Raw genomic sequence first — 15,587 nt, forward strand, 5'->3', positions numbered from 1 at the left:
AGAATAGATAAGAATACAGATATGAGGAAAGAATGAATTCTTAAGACATTTCTTAAGAAATATCTGGAAACATTTCGTTGCCTCCCTTCAGTAGACTGGGCTTTTCCTTTAGCTGTCATTGTAAAAATATTTTACAACACATAGGTGATACAAAATAGGAATAAGAGAGGCAGTTTTGTTATCGGAGAGCACTGGACACTGAAGTCATAAAAATTTCAGGTATCTTTTGATACATTAAAATACTTTCAACTATGTAGGAAATGAATACCAACTTAGGTGCTAATCCTGCAGAGACTTTGGAATTGTCTTGATTTTACACACACTGCTGTCCTACACAAGTCAGTGAGTCTGTCTTTGGAGCAGTCAGTCTTTATAGTGGTAACTCCACAGGCTAAACCCTGTTTCATGGGAGTGCTGAGGTATTTGTCATTGGTTGTCCCAACAGGAACACTGTTTAGCAATACTGGCCAAAAGAAAAGTCCATTAAAGACAGTACAGAGATATCCTATTGTGTATGTTAACAGTAATGCCTATGTAAGCTAATAGTATTTTTTGTTCACTAGCTAATATTAATTGTAAATTAGGATACCAGATGAGGCCTTTTATTCTTCATAAATGCTTAATCCTGCAAGAATTGAAAACATTAAGAGCAGTATTAAGCTATGAATGAACTTATAAAATAAAAATATTTATTTTCCAGTCTAGATTATTACACCTTATGGGTGGTGGTTTTCATTGTGTAATTTATGGTGGTACTGGAAATAAGCACCATTTTTATTTGGAAATTCTGTAAATTCAATTACCAATTTGAATATAGTAAATTATTCAAATTACGTAAATTTGAAGTCATTTTTTTTACTTTGTCAGTAAAAATTTCTAAGCAGATTATAAACATTTTATTTCACTTTACATTCTCCAGAATATTTTAGAATATCACTTTTACTTTTGTCTTTAAACCTTCAAAGTTTTTACTGATATAATGGAACAAGTCACAGGAGCACATGCCTAGTTACAAAATACTGTATATAGATCTTTCACCCCATCTCATGTCCACTTGCGTATGAATTTAGAAAGGTCACAATACTTAAATACACAAGTTAAGGTTATTATGTTGCTCATGAGTCATTAGTCCACAACTATATTATATAACACTCTTCAGTTTATACGCACACACGCACAGAGAATATTTGTAAAACTACACAAAGGTTTTCTAATGGTATCTAGGTTTTGAAAATTGGGCTGTTCACTGCCAATTCTGTTTCCCAAGAAGTTGATGGTGTAGAAAGTCACTGTAAAATGTGCATTGACCTCAAAGACACTAATCTGTGTCTGTCGGGGAACCCTGCTAACCTGATATTATACTTTGTCCTTAAAAAGAAAATAATAATAGTGAGAGTGCAGATGCTTATATATACATATATATAAGCATATAACTGCCTGATCAAGCCTACAAAACTAGAGACCACTGATATGCCTTTAGCAAATTAGGTGCCAGCTTTACCAATATATTACTCCAGCTTTACACAGTTGTAAATCTCCTGAAACTAATGGGAGTAGTGCAGTGGCAGATCAGCACCTGAGGGCCATAAAGGTTCTTATCAGTTGATCTATTAAAAGCTTGCATTTGCCACTTAGAGCAACATACAGACCTGTGGGACAGCAGCATGTCATTTGATCCATGCATTTCATTTAGATTACAGACTGGAACAAGGTTAGAGCCTGGCTATTCAGACAGGTAAGCAAGCTGCTCTTAGACAAAATCTTGGCATCATGGTCCAGCCTCTGCCCATGGTGGAAGCTCCTGTTTCATCTGGTGGATCTGCTTCTGGAGTTCGTCTTTGTCAAGTTTCATTTTTGCCTCTAGAACCTGCCGTAGAGACCCAATGCTCTCATAGATAGCTGCAAATCCTGATTGCAGATGAAAGTTGAATTAGTTTATAATCAAAAGCAAAATAATGCGAGATAACTAATATCAGGATACAATTTCTACCATAACAGTTCATTTTTATACTAGGAGGACAGCAAAAGTCCACAGAAAAATAGGGCTTTAATTGTGCTGCCATGCTGATGGCGGAAAACCCCCGCCCCTGATTGCAGCCTAACTATGCCTAGGTACATAGTTACCTATAAAAATTCCTCCTATAAGGAGGAAAAAAAGCTAAGCTAATAAGATAGCTTGTTGCTGTGAATTTCAAATTTAGTGAAAATCCTTTTGGATGCTACAGGCACAGCCTTTACGTCTATCCCCTAAAGCCTTAAAATTACTTTGATACAATCAAACACATTTTGCAAATTACTATAGGTCAAGCACTGTCACCATAATTCAGAATAAAGAATTTGTGAACTATGGTCCTACCAGCATTAACTTCAGCTTTCATTTCTTTTATATCTTCATTAATCTCATTTTGAAGTTTGCCAATACGAACATTTATCTTTTCTTCAGTCTGTTTCGCTTCATGTGCTTCCATGGTTATCTTTTGTAGCTCTTCTATTTTATCAATTTTCTCTGACATTTGATTGAATTTCATTTCTATAGCTCTTTCACTCATTTCCTGGTGCCAAGAAAAATAATTTTAATGGGTTACTCTGTATATGAAATTAGAGTGGTCTTTTCCAGATATGCAATAGGTATTAATTAATCATCATTTCCTATGTGAAATTTAAAGGTGTAAGGAATTATACTTTATTTCATAAAGCATCTTAAACTGGCTTGATTTACTATAGGCTAAAATAGTGATGTATTTAAGTGTTCTGATTTATTTCAAGATTCTCAGGCCATGTGAACATCATATTTGACATCAATGGGAAGAGAGTTGAGAGTTACACAGATAATGAAAAGCCCACCCAAATAATAGCATTATATTGTTATTAATAATGTTTCCGTGTACCTTTTGAGAAGTAGTATTAGAACATTTTTATTTAAACTTTTATTGAAAACTTTTATTGAAACTTACTGTGTTTTCCTTAACAGTCAATGAGAACTGGTCAATTTTTTGCACAAGCTCTTTTTCAATCCTCTCGTGTTCCTGTTCCAACCAGCTACGTGCAGACAAAATCTGGCTGCTGAGTTCCTCAACAGCATTTTTTAATCTAAAAGCAAATATAAATTAGGAAATAGAGCAGAATTTTTGCTGATTCAGCAGTGATTGTTTATGATGATTTTCATAAAAATTGAATGATAATTTAATACATTTTTGACATATTAAGGTGAAATTATGAACTTTAAGGGTATTGCTTTGGATAAAGTAACATATTTAATTGTTTTAGTAAATAAAGCCTGAGAGAATGCAACAAAATAGCAATTATTTGTGTGAACCACATCACAACATTTTGAGGCAGTATGCCTCATATACAGATGCAAATAATATATATGCTGCTAATACAGATGCAAATTCTTCTCAATTTAGGAAACAGAATGGGATCACCCATTCATGTTATAATCTTCATGTCCATGGATCTTAAGTCTGAATACGGATTTGACGACCTTTTCTTCTAGTAGCAGTGACAGTTTGTGTAGTCCTGACTCATGTCACCTATACCTACCTCAAGTTTACACCAACCACTTGTGCCAGTAAAACTTTTTTTAGACAGTCTGGGGAAAAGATCAAAGGAAGAAAAAGAAACCCTTTTTTTATAGTGAATGGTTGCAATCTGGTTCTCTTCTCTCTTTTTTTAAATAGTTTTACTGACATAACTGATGGGATTGCATGAGGATGGCAATAAGCAGGAAGGGGGAAAGAGAAGGGCAGTTTAAACCAGAATTGCCTCTGGATGAAGTGCATGGAGAGGAGTCCATGTTTGGATTAAGTATATGCCTATAAATGTCTAGTAGTAGTTTAAATTCTTAGCTGTTAGCGTTGTTAGTTCATCAAGGATAATTCAGGTGTTTGAGGTAATTGTATACATATTTCTGCAGCCAATTTAAAGCAGTAACCCTTGGTGAACTGTGGGATTGGCTTTTCGGTGTGCCCAGCTCAGCACCCACATGTGCTCATGTGCTGTTCTTTGCTTTACATGGTTCCTTGCAAAATGGTACCAGGCTGCTTCTACAAAAATACTTACTATACTCTTTCTTTAATACAAGTTCTGCTTGAATATTTAGCTAGGGGCTTAATGGGATTTTCGAAAATGCCTAACCAGATTAGGGCCTTATTTCTCATTGAAAACCAGTGCCACTTGACACACTAYGTGACATGTACATACTTAGACAGCTAAATGCTTTCGTAGACCTGTCCCTTACTTGAAGATTACAGCCGTGCAAAGGGTCTCTGGTTTTCGGGTCGTATGGTGGGGACAAGACAGGTTTTCCCGTAAGGCGACTACTCACTTAGTGTCCAGCAGGTGGAGCTGTTGGTTGCTCTCTTTGTAGGCGATCTTCAGCTTCGCTTCCTGTTGCATTATTGATTGCTCTACTCTGCTCAGAAGATGAGAAATCTGGAACAGAATTCTGAATTTACTAGTTTTCGACAAGATCTTATCACATATTCTCATTTGGGACGTTTTCATAATACTAGAGGAGATATTAAGAAGGGCCAATTTTGCTGACATTTCCAAAATTATCAAATCTGCACTTCTTTTTAGCATGAAAAATACACCATTTCACAAAACAAAAGCAGCAACATTGAGAAAATTGTAATTTGTCAGTCGTAATTAACTTGAACACTCTTGCCTTAAAAGCATTTGCCTGCTCTCTTTCAAGATACCTGAATTCACAAGATCCCTACATCTAAACATAACACACAAGCTGGGAAAATGAATAGCATAGCACTCCACTAATACTGGGTGATATTATTCAGCACTCAATATATAATGGCTGTTATATTGATAAAATTTCTGGATTTAATTGGAGATATCCTATTACTAACATAAAATATTTCTCACAAAACAATCATCACAATTTTACAAAGTTCTATTTTATATTTACTGGCATGTATCTGATTTTACAAGATTCACGACAATGTTCCTAGCATGTTAACATGCCAAGGTACTATACAGAGTCTTCCAAGCAAGCTAAAGTCAATTTCAACCATTTACTTGCTGTAGAATCAAGATGTAAAGTGGCTTTGTTGCCTGGGATTATGGGAAGACACTGAGATGCAGGTACGTAGAATCCTTAATGCCATAAGCCCCTGCTTGCATTTGGCGCTCCCTTCCAGTCTCATACATGGTGGAAGGAAACCCCAGCAGACCGATTACTGGAGTCACAGTACCACAAGCTAGCTCTGTATTGCACACCTTCAAAAACATGTTCACATACACATGATATCAGGCTGAGAAGGCCAAGACTCAACTCCATTGTCCCAAATGTACTTCTAAGGTATGAAAAGAGCTGGGGGAGAGAGGGTGGATGAAAGGACATGGCTATGCATGAGATATGATCTATTTTTATAATAAATATGTACTTCGGTCATATAAATATCCAAGTCTCTTAGTATGACACAAACATACAGATACTTTCTCCACTTCACCTTTCTTTTCCCCAGTTTGCATTTGTAAGAGCTGAATCTGTAGCAGAATATCCCTAATAGCTATTAATGTCCATGCACATATAGTAGGAGATGTTACGTCTTCATTCTAGGCCTAAATTCTTCTTGGCCACAATGCTGTTTCATTCTGCCAGAGGTAAAGGACAACAGACCTCTTGTTTCCAGGAGGCCAAGTCACAGTCTTTGTGAAATTTAAATTTTATAAGTTGCTACTTAAAACTATGTTTTTAATTTACCAGATTTTTTTTCAAAATATCTTGTGATATTTGTGTTCCTTAGCATAACATGTTGTCAGTTTATAAAATATTTGTAATAATTTAGTAAGTGCAGAAAATGTACCGTTTCTTTATTTGTGGCATTCACACACACAGACACACACACACAGACACACACATACACACACACACACAAAGAAAACAAATGTCCCATCTAAACCAAGCTTTGAGTGATGCGACAGCGCAATTTTTGTTGTATATGATTGAAGTGCTTGCTTGCCACTTCAGAAGATACAGAGTGATCCTCGTCCTATAATAGATTATGGAACTTAGACTTTCTATTTTTTAAACCTTTAAATATGACAGAATCACAGAGAGTGTCTCCATTGATGTCTTTTCTGCCCAACTCCAAGAAATAAATATGCTGGGACAGATTTTGCTTTCTGACAGTTGGTTAATTCTATGAGTTTACCTATTGTAGTTAGCAGTTATTAATTTCCCAGACATAGATCTAGACTGCATCAGAGCATATAACAGTACAGAAACCAGAAATTGTTCTACTCTCACTTGCATTTCTGCTGAAAAGGAGGCAGAAATAGGAGGCAATAGGTTATAGCATCACTTCCAACAATCCAGTCCTTGGAATAGGCTTGTGATCCTGATGAACATTTCAGGTAAAGTGTTTGCAGAAATCAAAACATACAGCAAGAAATGCTGGTGCCTGTATTTTTACCGTAGTTTTGTACGGCTTCTGTGTTAATAATTTTCCCTCAATAAAGTCTTCTCTTTAGTAATCACTGAAGTTTTTTCATTCCAGGAGTTCTTTTAGGTACCTTTAAAATGATACTAGCCTCCTTTACACAGCATGCTAAAGGCAGCCAGCTAAGGACTTATTTTTTTCCCTTCAGTTAGACCAATACAAGAATGTAGCTTGGTACCAGAATTCAATCTGATAAGGACTCTGAGCAGATATCTCTCCATTTGTAAATCTGTGACCTCCTGTGATAACGGCCAACAACACTGGTGTCTGTGTGAATTAGATGATGATTCTCACCCGTACACGGAGCACTTTGGTCTACGTACCATACCTGTATTTCTGCCTCTTTGACTTTAGATTCTAAGATCAGTTTAGAGGTGTGTTGATCTTTACTTAGGCTCTGAAGTCTTTCGTATGTAATTTTATGCTCTGCAGACAGTCTGGCTAACCCAGCATCACACCTGTTTGGATAAATGAATATCAGTCAGCAGCTGAATAAAATGTAAGGCCAGGCTTTTAAAATTCTGCATTCCAGAATGGGTGTTCTGTGAAAGTGCTCTGCTGTCTAGCAAACCATCATCTTACAAGGTTCTAAGAAATGCTGGTGTATCTTGTAATATTCAGAAAATTGCTCTCAAATGGGAATAGGAGTCAAATAGTCTAACAAGCACACTCCTATTTTCTCAGCTCTGATAGAATATATATTAACTCTGTTGTTATCAGAATTGGGAAAATCACATTAGAAATTCAAAGGTGTAGGATTTCAGTGACTTAAATTTTTCCCTTACTCTACCAGACAGATGCTAACRTGTGTATAATTTGGTCTTTAGCTTGATTTCAGTAAGGCACTTCACAGAGTTTATTTATTAATGAAAAATAATTATGAAGACCATTTTTCTGTATTGTAACTGTGTTCTTCTGAGGTTTGCATTCTTAGTTATACTTTTGTTTGCAGAATAGCAGTACATAATTAATGTAGTAAGCAATGTGAGGCGAATTACAGCCACTGACCTATATTTAGCTAAAACTGTCATTTAAAGCAATGGCAATTTTGTCTCACTAAAGACTAAGAAAAGCGGTACTGAAAGATACTTATTATTGACTCCACTCTTCACATTGGAACATTTCTCTATGCAATCACCTTTTCAGGACAAATGTGCTATAGAATCTGTGCATTTTCTACCACATTTCAAAAATGATTTTGTCAGATGGGTTTCATCTACAGAAATACAATAAGGGCATTAACTGAGCTGTGAAAATATAGGTACTGTAATTCCAGGAGTAAGACCTCTGAGAAGTATGAGTCATGTATATATTCTGTTAAGGGAAATATATAATGGCCAGAGTTAAATCTGATACATGAAACTCATGTAGAACAGGCAGCAGTTGACAATTTTRGAGAGAAAAAGGCAGTAAAATTGGACAACTATGGCAGTTTAAGTCATTGCACAAACCAGTGACACATTTTAAATGTTTTTTTAAAGTCACATTTCAGTTAGAAAGCTTTCACTTCAACATGCATTTTCTTCTTCTCCATTATAGTAACTACCATTATTATCATCAAACATAAAGGCAAAGTAATAGCTAAAGTGACAAATAGAGCATCCGCTTAATAATATGGTACAATTTCAATACAAAAATAATAAGTACTGCAAAATAATGCATTAAAACTAGAAAAACTGTAGAAAAATCACTTAGCAGCTCAATATAGTGGGAACAATTAGTAATATCTGAAGAAAGACTAGCTAACATTTACATAGCAATGGATCATACTTGTAGATCTTACAGTCAGGCTGCCTCTTCGGAAAGATGAGGAGCCAAATCTCTCCATGTTGTTACAATCAGAGAAAACAAGAGGAATTAAATCATCTTGTATCTACTCACCAAAAGCCTAAGGACTCAGGTAAGTGGTTAGTTTTGTTTCCCTGAGGCAGGAGAGAAACTATAAAAAGCAGCGGCTCTGCAGCTACTATAGCAAATGTGAACAGCAGGCATCTGCAATTGTTTTTAAGGCAAATTATTGTTTTAGATTTGATTACAGTGCATCTCTTCTCTGTGGCACTCACGTGATCAGAAAGGTCATTCATTTGTAAGGTAACTATAAAATATTAAAAGTTCTAATCTGTGTTATGCTAGTGTCAGCCTAGCATATATTAATGAAATTATTTGGTAATATACAGGGATACTGTAATCAACACCATTTAAAACAAAGTTGAAATGAATTTTAAATCCCATGGCCTTTCTTATCTCTGAAAGTTCCATTTTGGCATTTCTTTAAAGATTCATGATAAAGTGACTATAAAATCTTTTTCTAAATTGGACTGTCTGTGTAAGTGTAGCTAGTGGAGTATGAATATAAAGATAGAAGTTGAAAACAACTTTTGAAGTTTGGTCATCTTAAAAGTGCATGGAAAGCAATGAGAAATTAGAATTCTAGGAGGAATACTAGTCAAAACCATAATTGCTGAGGATAAGGATATAAAAAGTCAATTAAAAAAGGTGTACTTCCAGCTTGCTCACACAACAGTTAAGATTGTATGCAAAGCCATTTTGTACAAAGAAATGTACAATCAATAATTCTGTCTTCATGCCTGAAATGTTGAAGTAGGTCATACAAACAACCCATTGTCATTTTTCATGTGCAATTGCAAGCACACACTGCTGAATTTTGGGGCAAATATGCATTAGAATGGGTTTGTTTTTTTGGAGGGCATTTTCTAAAAGTTCCAATTACCAAGATCTGTACTTAYGTGCAATCAGTAAATGGAGAATAAATGGAGAGATGATTTTGTAGTGCCAAGTATTCCCAGCTTCAGAATGTAGTATAATTCCAGAAACCAATAATGTTTGATATAAACAGTGACATTTTCAAAAAATTGTCTTCCAAATCATAGTGTGCAGTAGTTATTTTTCTGGCACACTGTAGAGTATTTTTGTTGGTGGTGATCTTTAAGAAATCAAAACCTGATGGTGGTTGTTCTGTATCATCAGTGACTAGATAAGGCTGAGAACTACGTCACTAATCTGCAATACGATGCTATGTAGATGTGCCATTATGGCATGTATACATTTATAATATTTTTGTGTTATTATAACAGGAGATGTTTCAATTAAAATGGCAAAATTTCAGTGAAAAAACAAGGAGCTGAAAACCAGGTTGGTATGTCCAGGGTCTYTGCTGGGCAAGCACAGGAGAGCTGTAGATTCTGAATAGCCTGGACCTGCAAGGCCACGTGGGTCTCTCTGTGCCCGTCTCCYGCACAGCAGGTACCCAGAGTGTGGCAGATTTTTTGTCCTTACCAAGATCATACATGTAGTGCCTCCCTGATGCATCAGATTTATTGTGCAGTGCAGAAAAAAAAAWTTTTGACTACATGTGATATGTCCAGGTCATGTAGAATGAATCAGATCGATAATGCTCATAAAAATCAACAGCATATGCAAAGTAGGCCCCGTCTATGCATGTATAGTTGCCACTTCTCTGGAGGTTTCAGGTATCAGCCAGCCTCTAGAGACAGCTATTGCTACTGTTCTGACAGCGCTGCCTGGGGTAGACTTTCCAGACAAATGTCATAGGCCACGGGATATTTTGTACATAAATAATAGGTCAGTACTCCTTGTCTATTATCACTAGAAATAAAATCGGTAAATCTGTGTTATATAGAACTATTCAACATTGGGGACACAAGGCTGGAGTAATGGGTCTATCAACTCTTCTAGTAATATGTCACTGAATTTAATAAGGTTAACTGCTTATATTAAAATTGATAATAATGATGGGTGCTGGAAAAATGCACAGCATCATTTATGCTGACCACTGTAATGATGTTTTATCATTACATCCGTAGATAAACAATACATAATTAGAAATGGCCCAGAGACATGAACTGCAGTGTAGATCCAGCCTTCCCATGCAAGGGTTTTTAGTTCATCTGGTGATGCAGGTGAGCTCACGTGTGAGGTCTGTCTGAATCCCACTTCTCCAGATGGTGGGTAGTGTGGTTTGGGAGCTGTGCTCCAGAACTACACGTGCATGGAGCGATCCCTTTTCTCACCATTAAAAGCAGCAATCCTCGGGAATTAACAGGACAGCTGTGCAATGATGTATTGATACGTTACAGAACAGTTGGTATTGGGAAATAAATAATACTCTCTCCAATACTGAAGTTGAATGGGATATTTAGTATGCCTGTTATTAGTGGAATTGAAATTTGGCCAGAATTATGACATTGAGACTAGAATTTGTGCAGGATCAAAAAGCTCAGACATACGCAATTTGCCATCAGTTACCACATACAAACTGAGTCACAGCAATTGTTCATGTGCACGCTTCTAGCCTAGAGCAAATGTGAGGTTTGAGTTCAGTTAGATTAGCCTCCTTTCACTAGAGCCAAAGCCATGCATAGCACCTTAACTATGGCTCAGAGCAGGCTTAGCTGATGCCCAGTAAGTTGGTAACCCACGGTAACTTGATCATATTTCTAAGGTTTCAGTCTTTGACCTCATCTGAAAGCCAATGAGACCAGATGCACTTCTTGGATTTTGCTGAAGAGATCATTAAAGAAAAATTTTATTCAGTGAGTTCATCCCTTTCTATATAACAAACATTGGATAGAGTAATCAGAAAGTGTTTCATAGGGAAAACTTCTATTAAGTACTTTTATAGCACCAATAGCGTAATATTGCAATCTTACTCATGATCTCTAGATACTACCATAATCATTATTCACATGAACACTGATTTTCATAGTAGAAACTAAATAAATAAGGGCAATGACCATCTCTCATGAACCACTGCTTTAATTTGATTTCTGATTAAGGAAAGCTAATTTTCTTCTGCACACAAGGAAAGTTTTTATGTAGAGTGCATAATGCTGAATAGAAGGTAACAGTTAGAAGACGGTAAAAAGATTTTTTTATGGTAATCAGCACAAGCATGCGACATTCATTGCACAGTCTGGCGTAAGGCAGCTTGGTAGAGTCTTAAAATTTTCAAGTAAGTTGCAACCCAAGCAAAATAGAAGGGAGTTGCCCTAAGTAAGTAAATGGAAGAAATCCTAGCAAAGGCTGTGCTAGTCCTTCACCATTCCCCATTTCAAGTACTCAGTCATGTAGAGCCCCATCGTGAGGCCTGTGTTGGCACATGCTTTTTCATGTGATTTTTCTTTTTGAAAGCAAAGGCACTATATGCGTGAGTGACTGTTCACGTATGGACCTTTCTCAGCATCTTGTAGGATCTCAAAGTGGGCCTTTTACATAAAGAAAACAGATCAAGGCATGTAAATTTGGTGGGGATTCCTCAGTAGCATATAAATATTTCTTAATTGCTTTTCTGATCTGACAAATAAACCTATCTAGTTCATTCCTGTTTATTAAAGGACAGTGTGTAACTTTTTAAAAAAATCAGGTGCGTAGTGAATATTTAAAACCTCTCTGCAGTATTCTTTAGGAAGTAGACTGTGAAGTTATTGTGGAAAACTTTGGACTACCCAAGACAAACAATTGAACAATCCAACAGAAAACTGTAATTAAAGGAAAATCCCTCTGAGTACTTTTTGTAGGCTATTGAAGGTATCAGTAAATCAGCTGAGGTGCCAAACAGGTTGTGCAAAAAAAAAAAAAAAAATTTATACAATATAGATAATAGGACAAACTCAGGATAAGTGTAATTCCACTGAAATTACCAGGCAAAATACCAGATTAGGTCCTTTTCTGTAGTTGTATAAATCCTCCATCTTTTGAATTCATCTTTACGGACACTTAAGCAAACATTTTTGTTTTGTGTATGTTTGCAAAAGTGCCAGTGATGGTGCAACTTCAAGACTATGCACAGTTGTAACTAGGACTTTGAAGTAGCTTGGAAAACCTCTATTATTATATGCTTTTCTGCTCCCTATATATCAGGTAGCCCCTGTTATTTTTAAAATGGCTAACCGATAACTTAATGCACATATTTTTACTTCTAAAAATATATGCAAAAAATGTGCAATTACTGTGTTCTTTACAAGTGCAGACTGTTCCATGCTGCCTTTGTAGTAATTGTGCTAATTAATTTAAAGACTAGTCTAACCATGGTAATTTCTAAAGCTAAACCAAAACCAAATGGCTATGGAATCTGAGGTTATTTACTCAAAGTTAATTTCAAAAATTAAGGGTCATATTTGTTAATATTTAATACTGGAATGCTGGGTTATTATTTGTATTCTTGAAAACAGCAATATTATCCTGGAAATTTTGCCGAAGCTGAATTCAGACTATTATCAATAACATTGACATTCATGCTTCAAGACAAAAACAACATTAACTAGTCCTCAAAATATAATTCTGTATTGTCATTTACCTTGCAACTCTTCCCCGAAGATCTCCTAAACCAGAAAGCTGCCGCATTTCCAGACTCTTTAGGGTAGAATTTGTTCCATAGCTGAGATTATCTCTGACACGTATCTGTTCCTGCAGCATCTACAAGGCATTCATATGCAAATACAAATTCATTATGTCCCATTTAATGTACATGTCATTCCTTATTTTTCAGTAGTTCAGTAAAATCAGATATGGTTTTATTAATACTTAAATAAAGTCTTTGTCTTGTATCATACTGAACCAGTTATTTTTAGGTTTGTTTGTTCTTTCTTTCGTATTATTTTTTATTTTTACTGTGTGATCTGCACATAAAATACTATCATCTGTATAAAGTGTACCTTGACGTTGGAATGAAGACTTCAAATATTAACATTTATGCATCTGTTTTTCCCACTGCACCCGTGTTACTCATTGCAGCAGATGTCAGACCTGAAATCACATATCTGCATATAATTAGCTCATAAAAATGAGTGCTTGGGTTCGGTTACTTGTGTTGTCAGTAAGTCGGAAGTGAAAGAAAGGTTATTGCAGAACTCAGGCATTTCGTAGTGTTTATGCAATGCAGCTTTTGGACTGAAGTTGAGCTGGGTATTAGTGTAACATTAATTCATTTTCTCTAGATTTTCCATGTTGCTCTTGAAAGCACAAAGGTTTCTATGTTTATATGATAATACCCTGAACTATTTTCGTAGCTATTGAAAGAATTACATAATTTGCAAACAGTTTTTCAAATTATAAAAACAACTTCCAAGCCTACAGGATCTTCAGATCTTATCTTAATTTCACTTATCCTGTGCTAAACATTCTTACTAAATTAGAAGGAATAAGTAGCTGGAATGATATTAGTCCTATGAAAAAATCTGAACATACCTCAATGTCCCGATTAAGCTGCCGCACTATTGCAGTTATGTTTCGGATGTGTTCTTCTAAGAGCTGTCGAGCCAAGCGGTCGCCGCCGCCTTTGTTCTGCATTCTGTGCAAAGTGGAAACAATGTCCTCCTTAATGCGGAAGGCATGCTCCACAAGGGCTGCCGTTGTTTTCTCATGGCTTAGGATCCTGTCTTCTAGCTGATCCACTAGGCTTGCAGATGCCAATGGGACTGCTGTCAACGCTTGGCTGTGCAGTGGTATGTTTCGAACCCGTCTGGTGACGAATATTCGGATATTGTTAAGTGCTCACATAAAACTCGTAATGTCTTTTAGCTGGAGACATTCGGATGCTATCTCAGTAGCAGTACTGGGAAGAAACACCAAAATACTCACTGGAAGAGGGCCCACTGCTACAAATAAATAGATCTACTGTTTGCGACTACATGTACCTGGTACAAAGGCAGGTCAGGATGTTTTTCCTACTCTTTAAGGAAGCTTGCACGGGATAGGACCTTAACAGAGGGACATGAGCATTATAAAAGTAGTTGCAGTCCAGAATGATAATTCAATTAAAAACCCAAACTCAACACACTTTTATTGAATTTTATAAGTAACRCTCTTTGTCTGTACAGTTTTCATCTTCACTCAGTCTTAATCAAAGCAGTAACTGTAGGAAGTACTTGTTGCAAATTAAATAAAAAATAGACCAAGAATGAAAAGTAGTAGCTTGTGTCTATTTCTTTTTTCTGTATGTAATGGCTAAACTGTAATACTATACAGAAGCTTGTCCTGCCATATATGGGACAGGAACAAATGTAGAAACTGAGGAGGGAGCAAAATTATATGGGCTTCTCATAGGGCTTCTTATAGTCTTAAAAGTCAAATTCTGAAAAAAAAAAAAAAAAAAAAAAAGAAAAGAAAAAAAAGAAAGAAAGAAAAAAGAGCTCTGCACTGCTTTGCATCCATGAAAAACCATGGGAGCTCATGGATGCTCAAACTTAAAGTCAGGCTACTGATGCATGCAATCTTTTTCAGCAGCTGTGTTCTGTAAAGAATAAAGGAAATTTTTCAGAAGTATAGGCTGAAGATACAAATCAACCTCTTTTAAAAGAAGAGATCTTTTTCTTCAAACTGTTATTTACTGTGTGTCTTCCATGCTGTTTCATGTTAATGAGCCAAATTCACAATTTACTGTGATCATCACCATAATGATGTTGATAGAGATATGTAAGGGCTAGCAAAGGCCAGTTCTTGCCTTGACTTTTCACACTTCTCAATACTATTAGAAGAATTTGGCCAAAGTATAGTATCCTTGGACTTTTATTCAGTTACAGTTTAAGCTATTTATTTTTCTTGAAAAAGGGTTAAGTAAAAGCCAAGTAAAGAATTGTGATTTGGGCCATGATTGGAATGACTCCTCAGTATTTCACTTTGCTTACTAAACGCTAAAGTTCAAAATGACAGCATTACTATAAATAGGGGCTTAAGAGAGACACATAATGTTCTGCAATATGAAGATTTTATGTTTTACATTCCAGACTGTACCTTTCAGAATGGGCAAGAGTCGGGAAGATAGGGCTTCGCTGGGCCATTTTCTGGTCAATAATTTGTCTGTTGAAAAAGAATATATTGAATTATTTAACAATTTATATCTGGCAGTGAAATGACTTAATGCTTTTGCTTTATGTGAACCTTTAAAGTTTAAGATTATGCTGACAATTCTGATCTTAAAAGAATTTAAAAATCACTTATGGAATAAATGCATATGAAAATTGATACAACAGAGCAAAAGAATGAAAAATAAGAACAGCTAAAAAGCCTTTGATAGGAAAAACAATGCTCCTGAAAAGGGGAAAGTTGACAGCCTTGAAACTGAAATCTGCTGTTGACCCACAGAAC

General features: G+C 35.9%; 1 protein-coding gene across 1 annotated transcript; it reads right to left on the bottom strand.

Moving 5' to 3' along the window:
* Window positions 1-1,745: 1,745 nt before the first annotated feature.
* FAM81A (family with sequence similarity 81 member A) lies at window positions 1,746-15,291 on the bottom strand. Its single transcript, XM_085303703.1, has 8 exons — window positions 15,234-15,291; window positions 13,689-13,962; window positions 12,799-12,917; window positions 6,790-6,919; window positions 4,328-4,434; window positions 2,955-3,090; window positions 2,357-2,552; window positions 1,746-1,908 (listed from the first exon to the last, which is right to left on the bottom strand). The coding sequence occupies exons 1-8, from the start codon at window positions 15,278-15,280 to the stop codon at window positions 1,769-1,771; spliced, it is 1,149 nt and encodes a 382-aa protein (XP_085159829.1). The 5' UTR covers window positions 15,281-15,291; the 3' UTR covers window positions 1,746-1,768.
* Between the last annotated feature and the right edge of the window lie 296 nt (window positions 15,292-15,587).

The sequence above is a fragment of the Rhea americana genome, unplaced genomic scaffold (assembly GCF_003343005.1).
Source record: "Rhea americana isolate MKP2758 unplaced genomic scaffold, rheAme1 scaffold_2, whole genome shotgun sequence".
NCBI classification, from domain to species: domain Eukaryota; kingdom Metazoa; phylum Chordata; class Aves; order Rheiformes; family Rheidae; genus Rhea; species Rhea americana.

What these genes read in the sequence shown, in the direction of transcription:
- FAM81A (XM_085303703.1), bottom strand. Translation starts at nt 15,280, where the DNA reads ATGGCCCAGCGAAGCCCTATCTTCCCGACTCTTGCCCATTCTGAAAG. An exon ending in AGCTTAATCGGGACATTGAG is followed by an intron (nt 12,918 to 13,688) that starts GTATGTTCAGAT and finishes AATGCCTTGTAG; the next exon opens with ATGCTGCAGGAACAGATACG. An exon ending in GAAAGCTGAAGTTAATGCTG is followed by an intron (nt 1,909 to 2,356) that starts GTAGGACCATAG and finishes ATCTGCAATCAG; the next exon opens with GATTTGCAGCTATCTATGAG.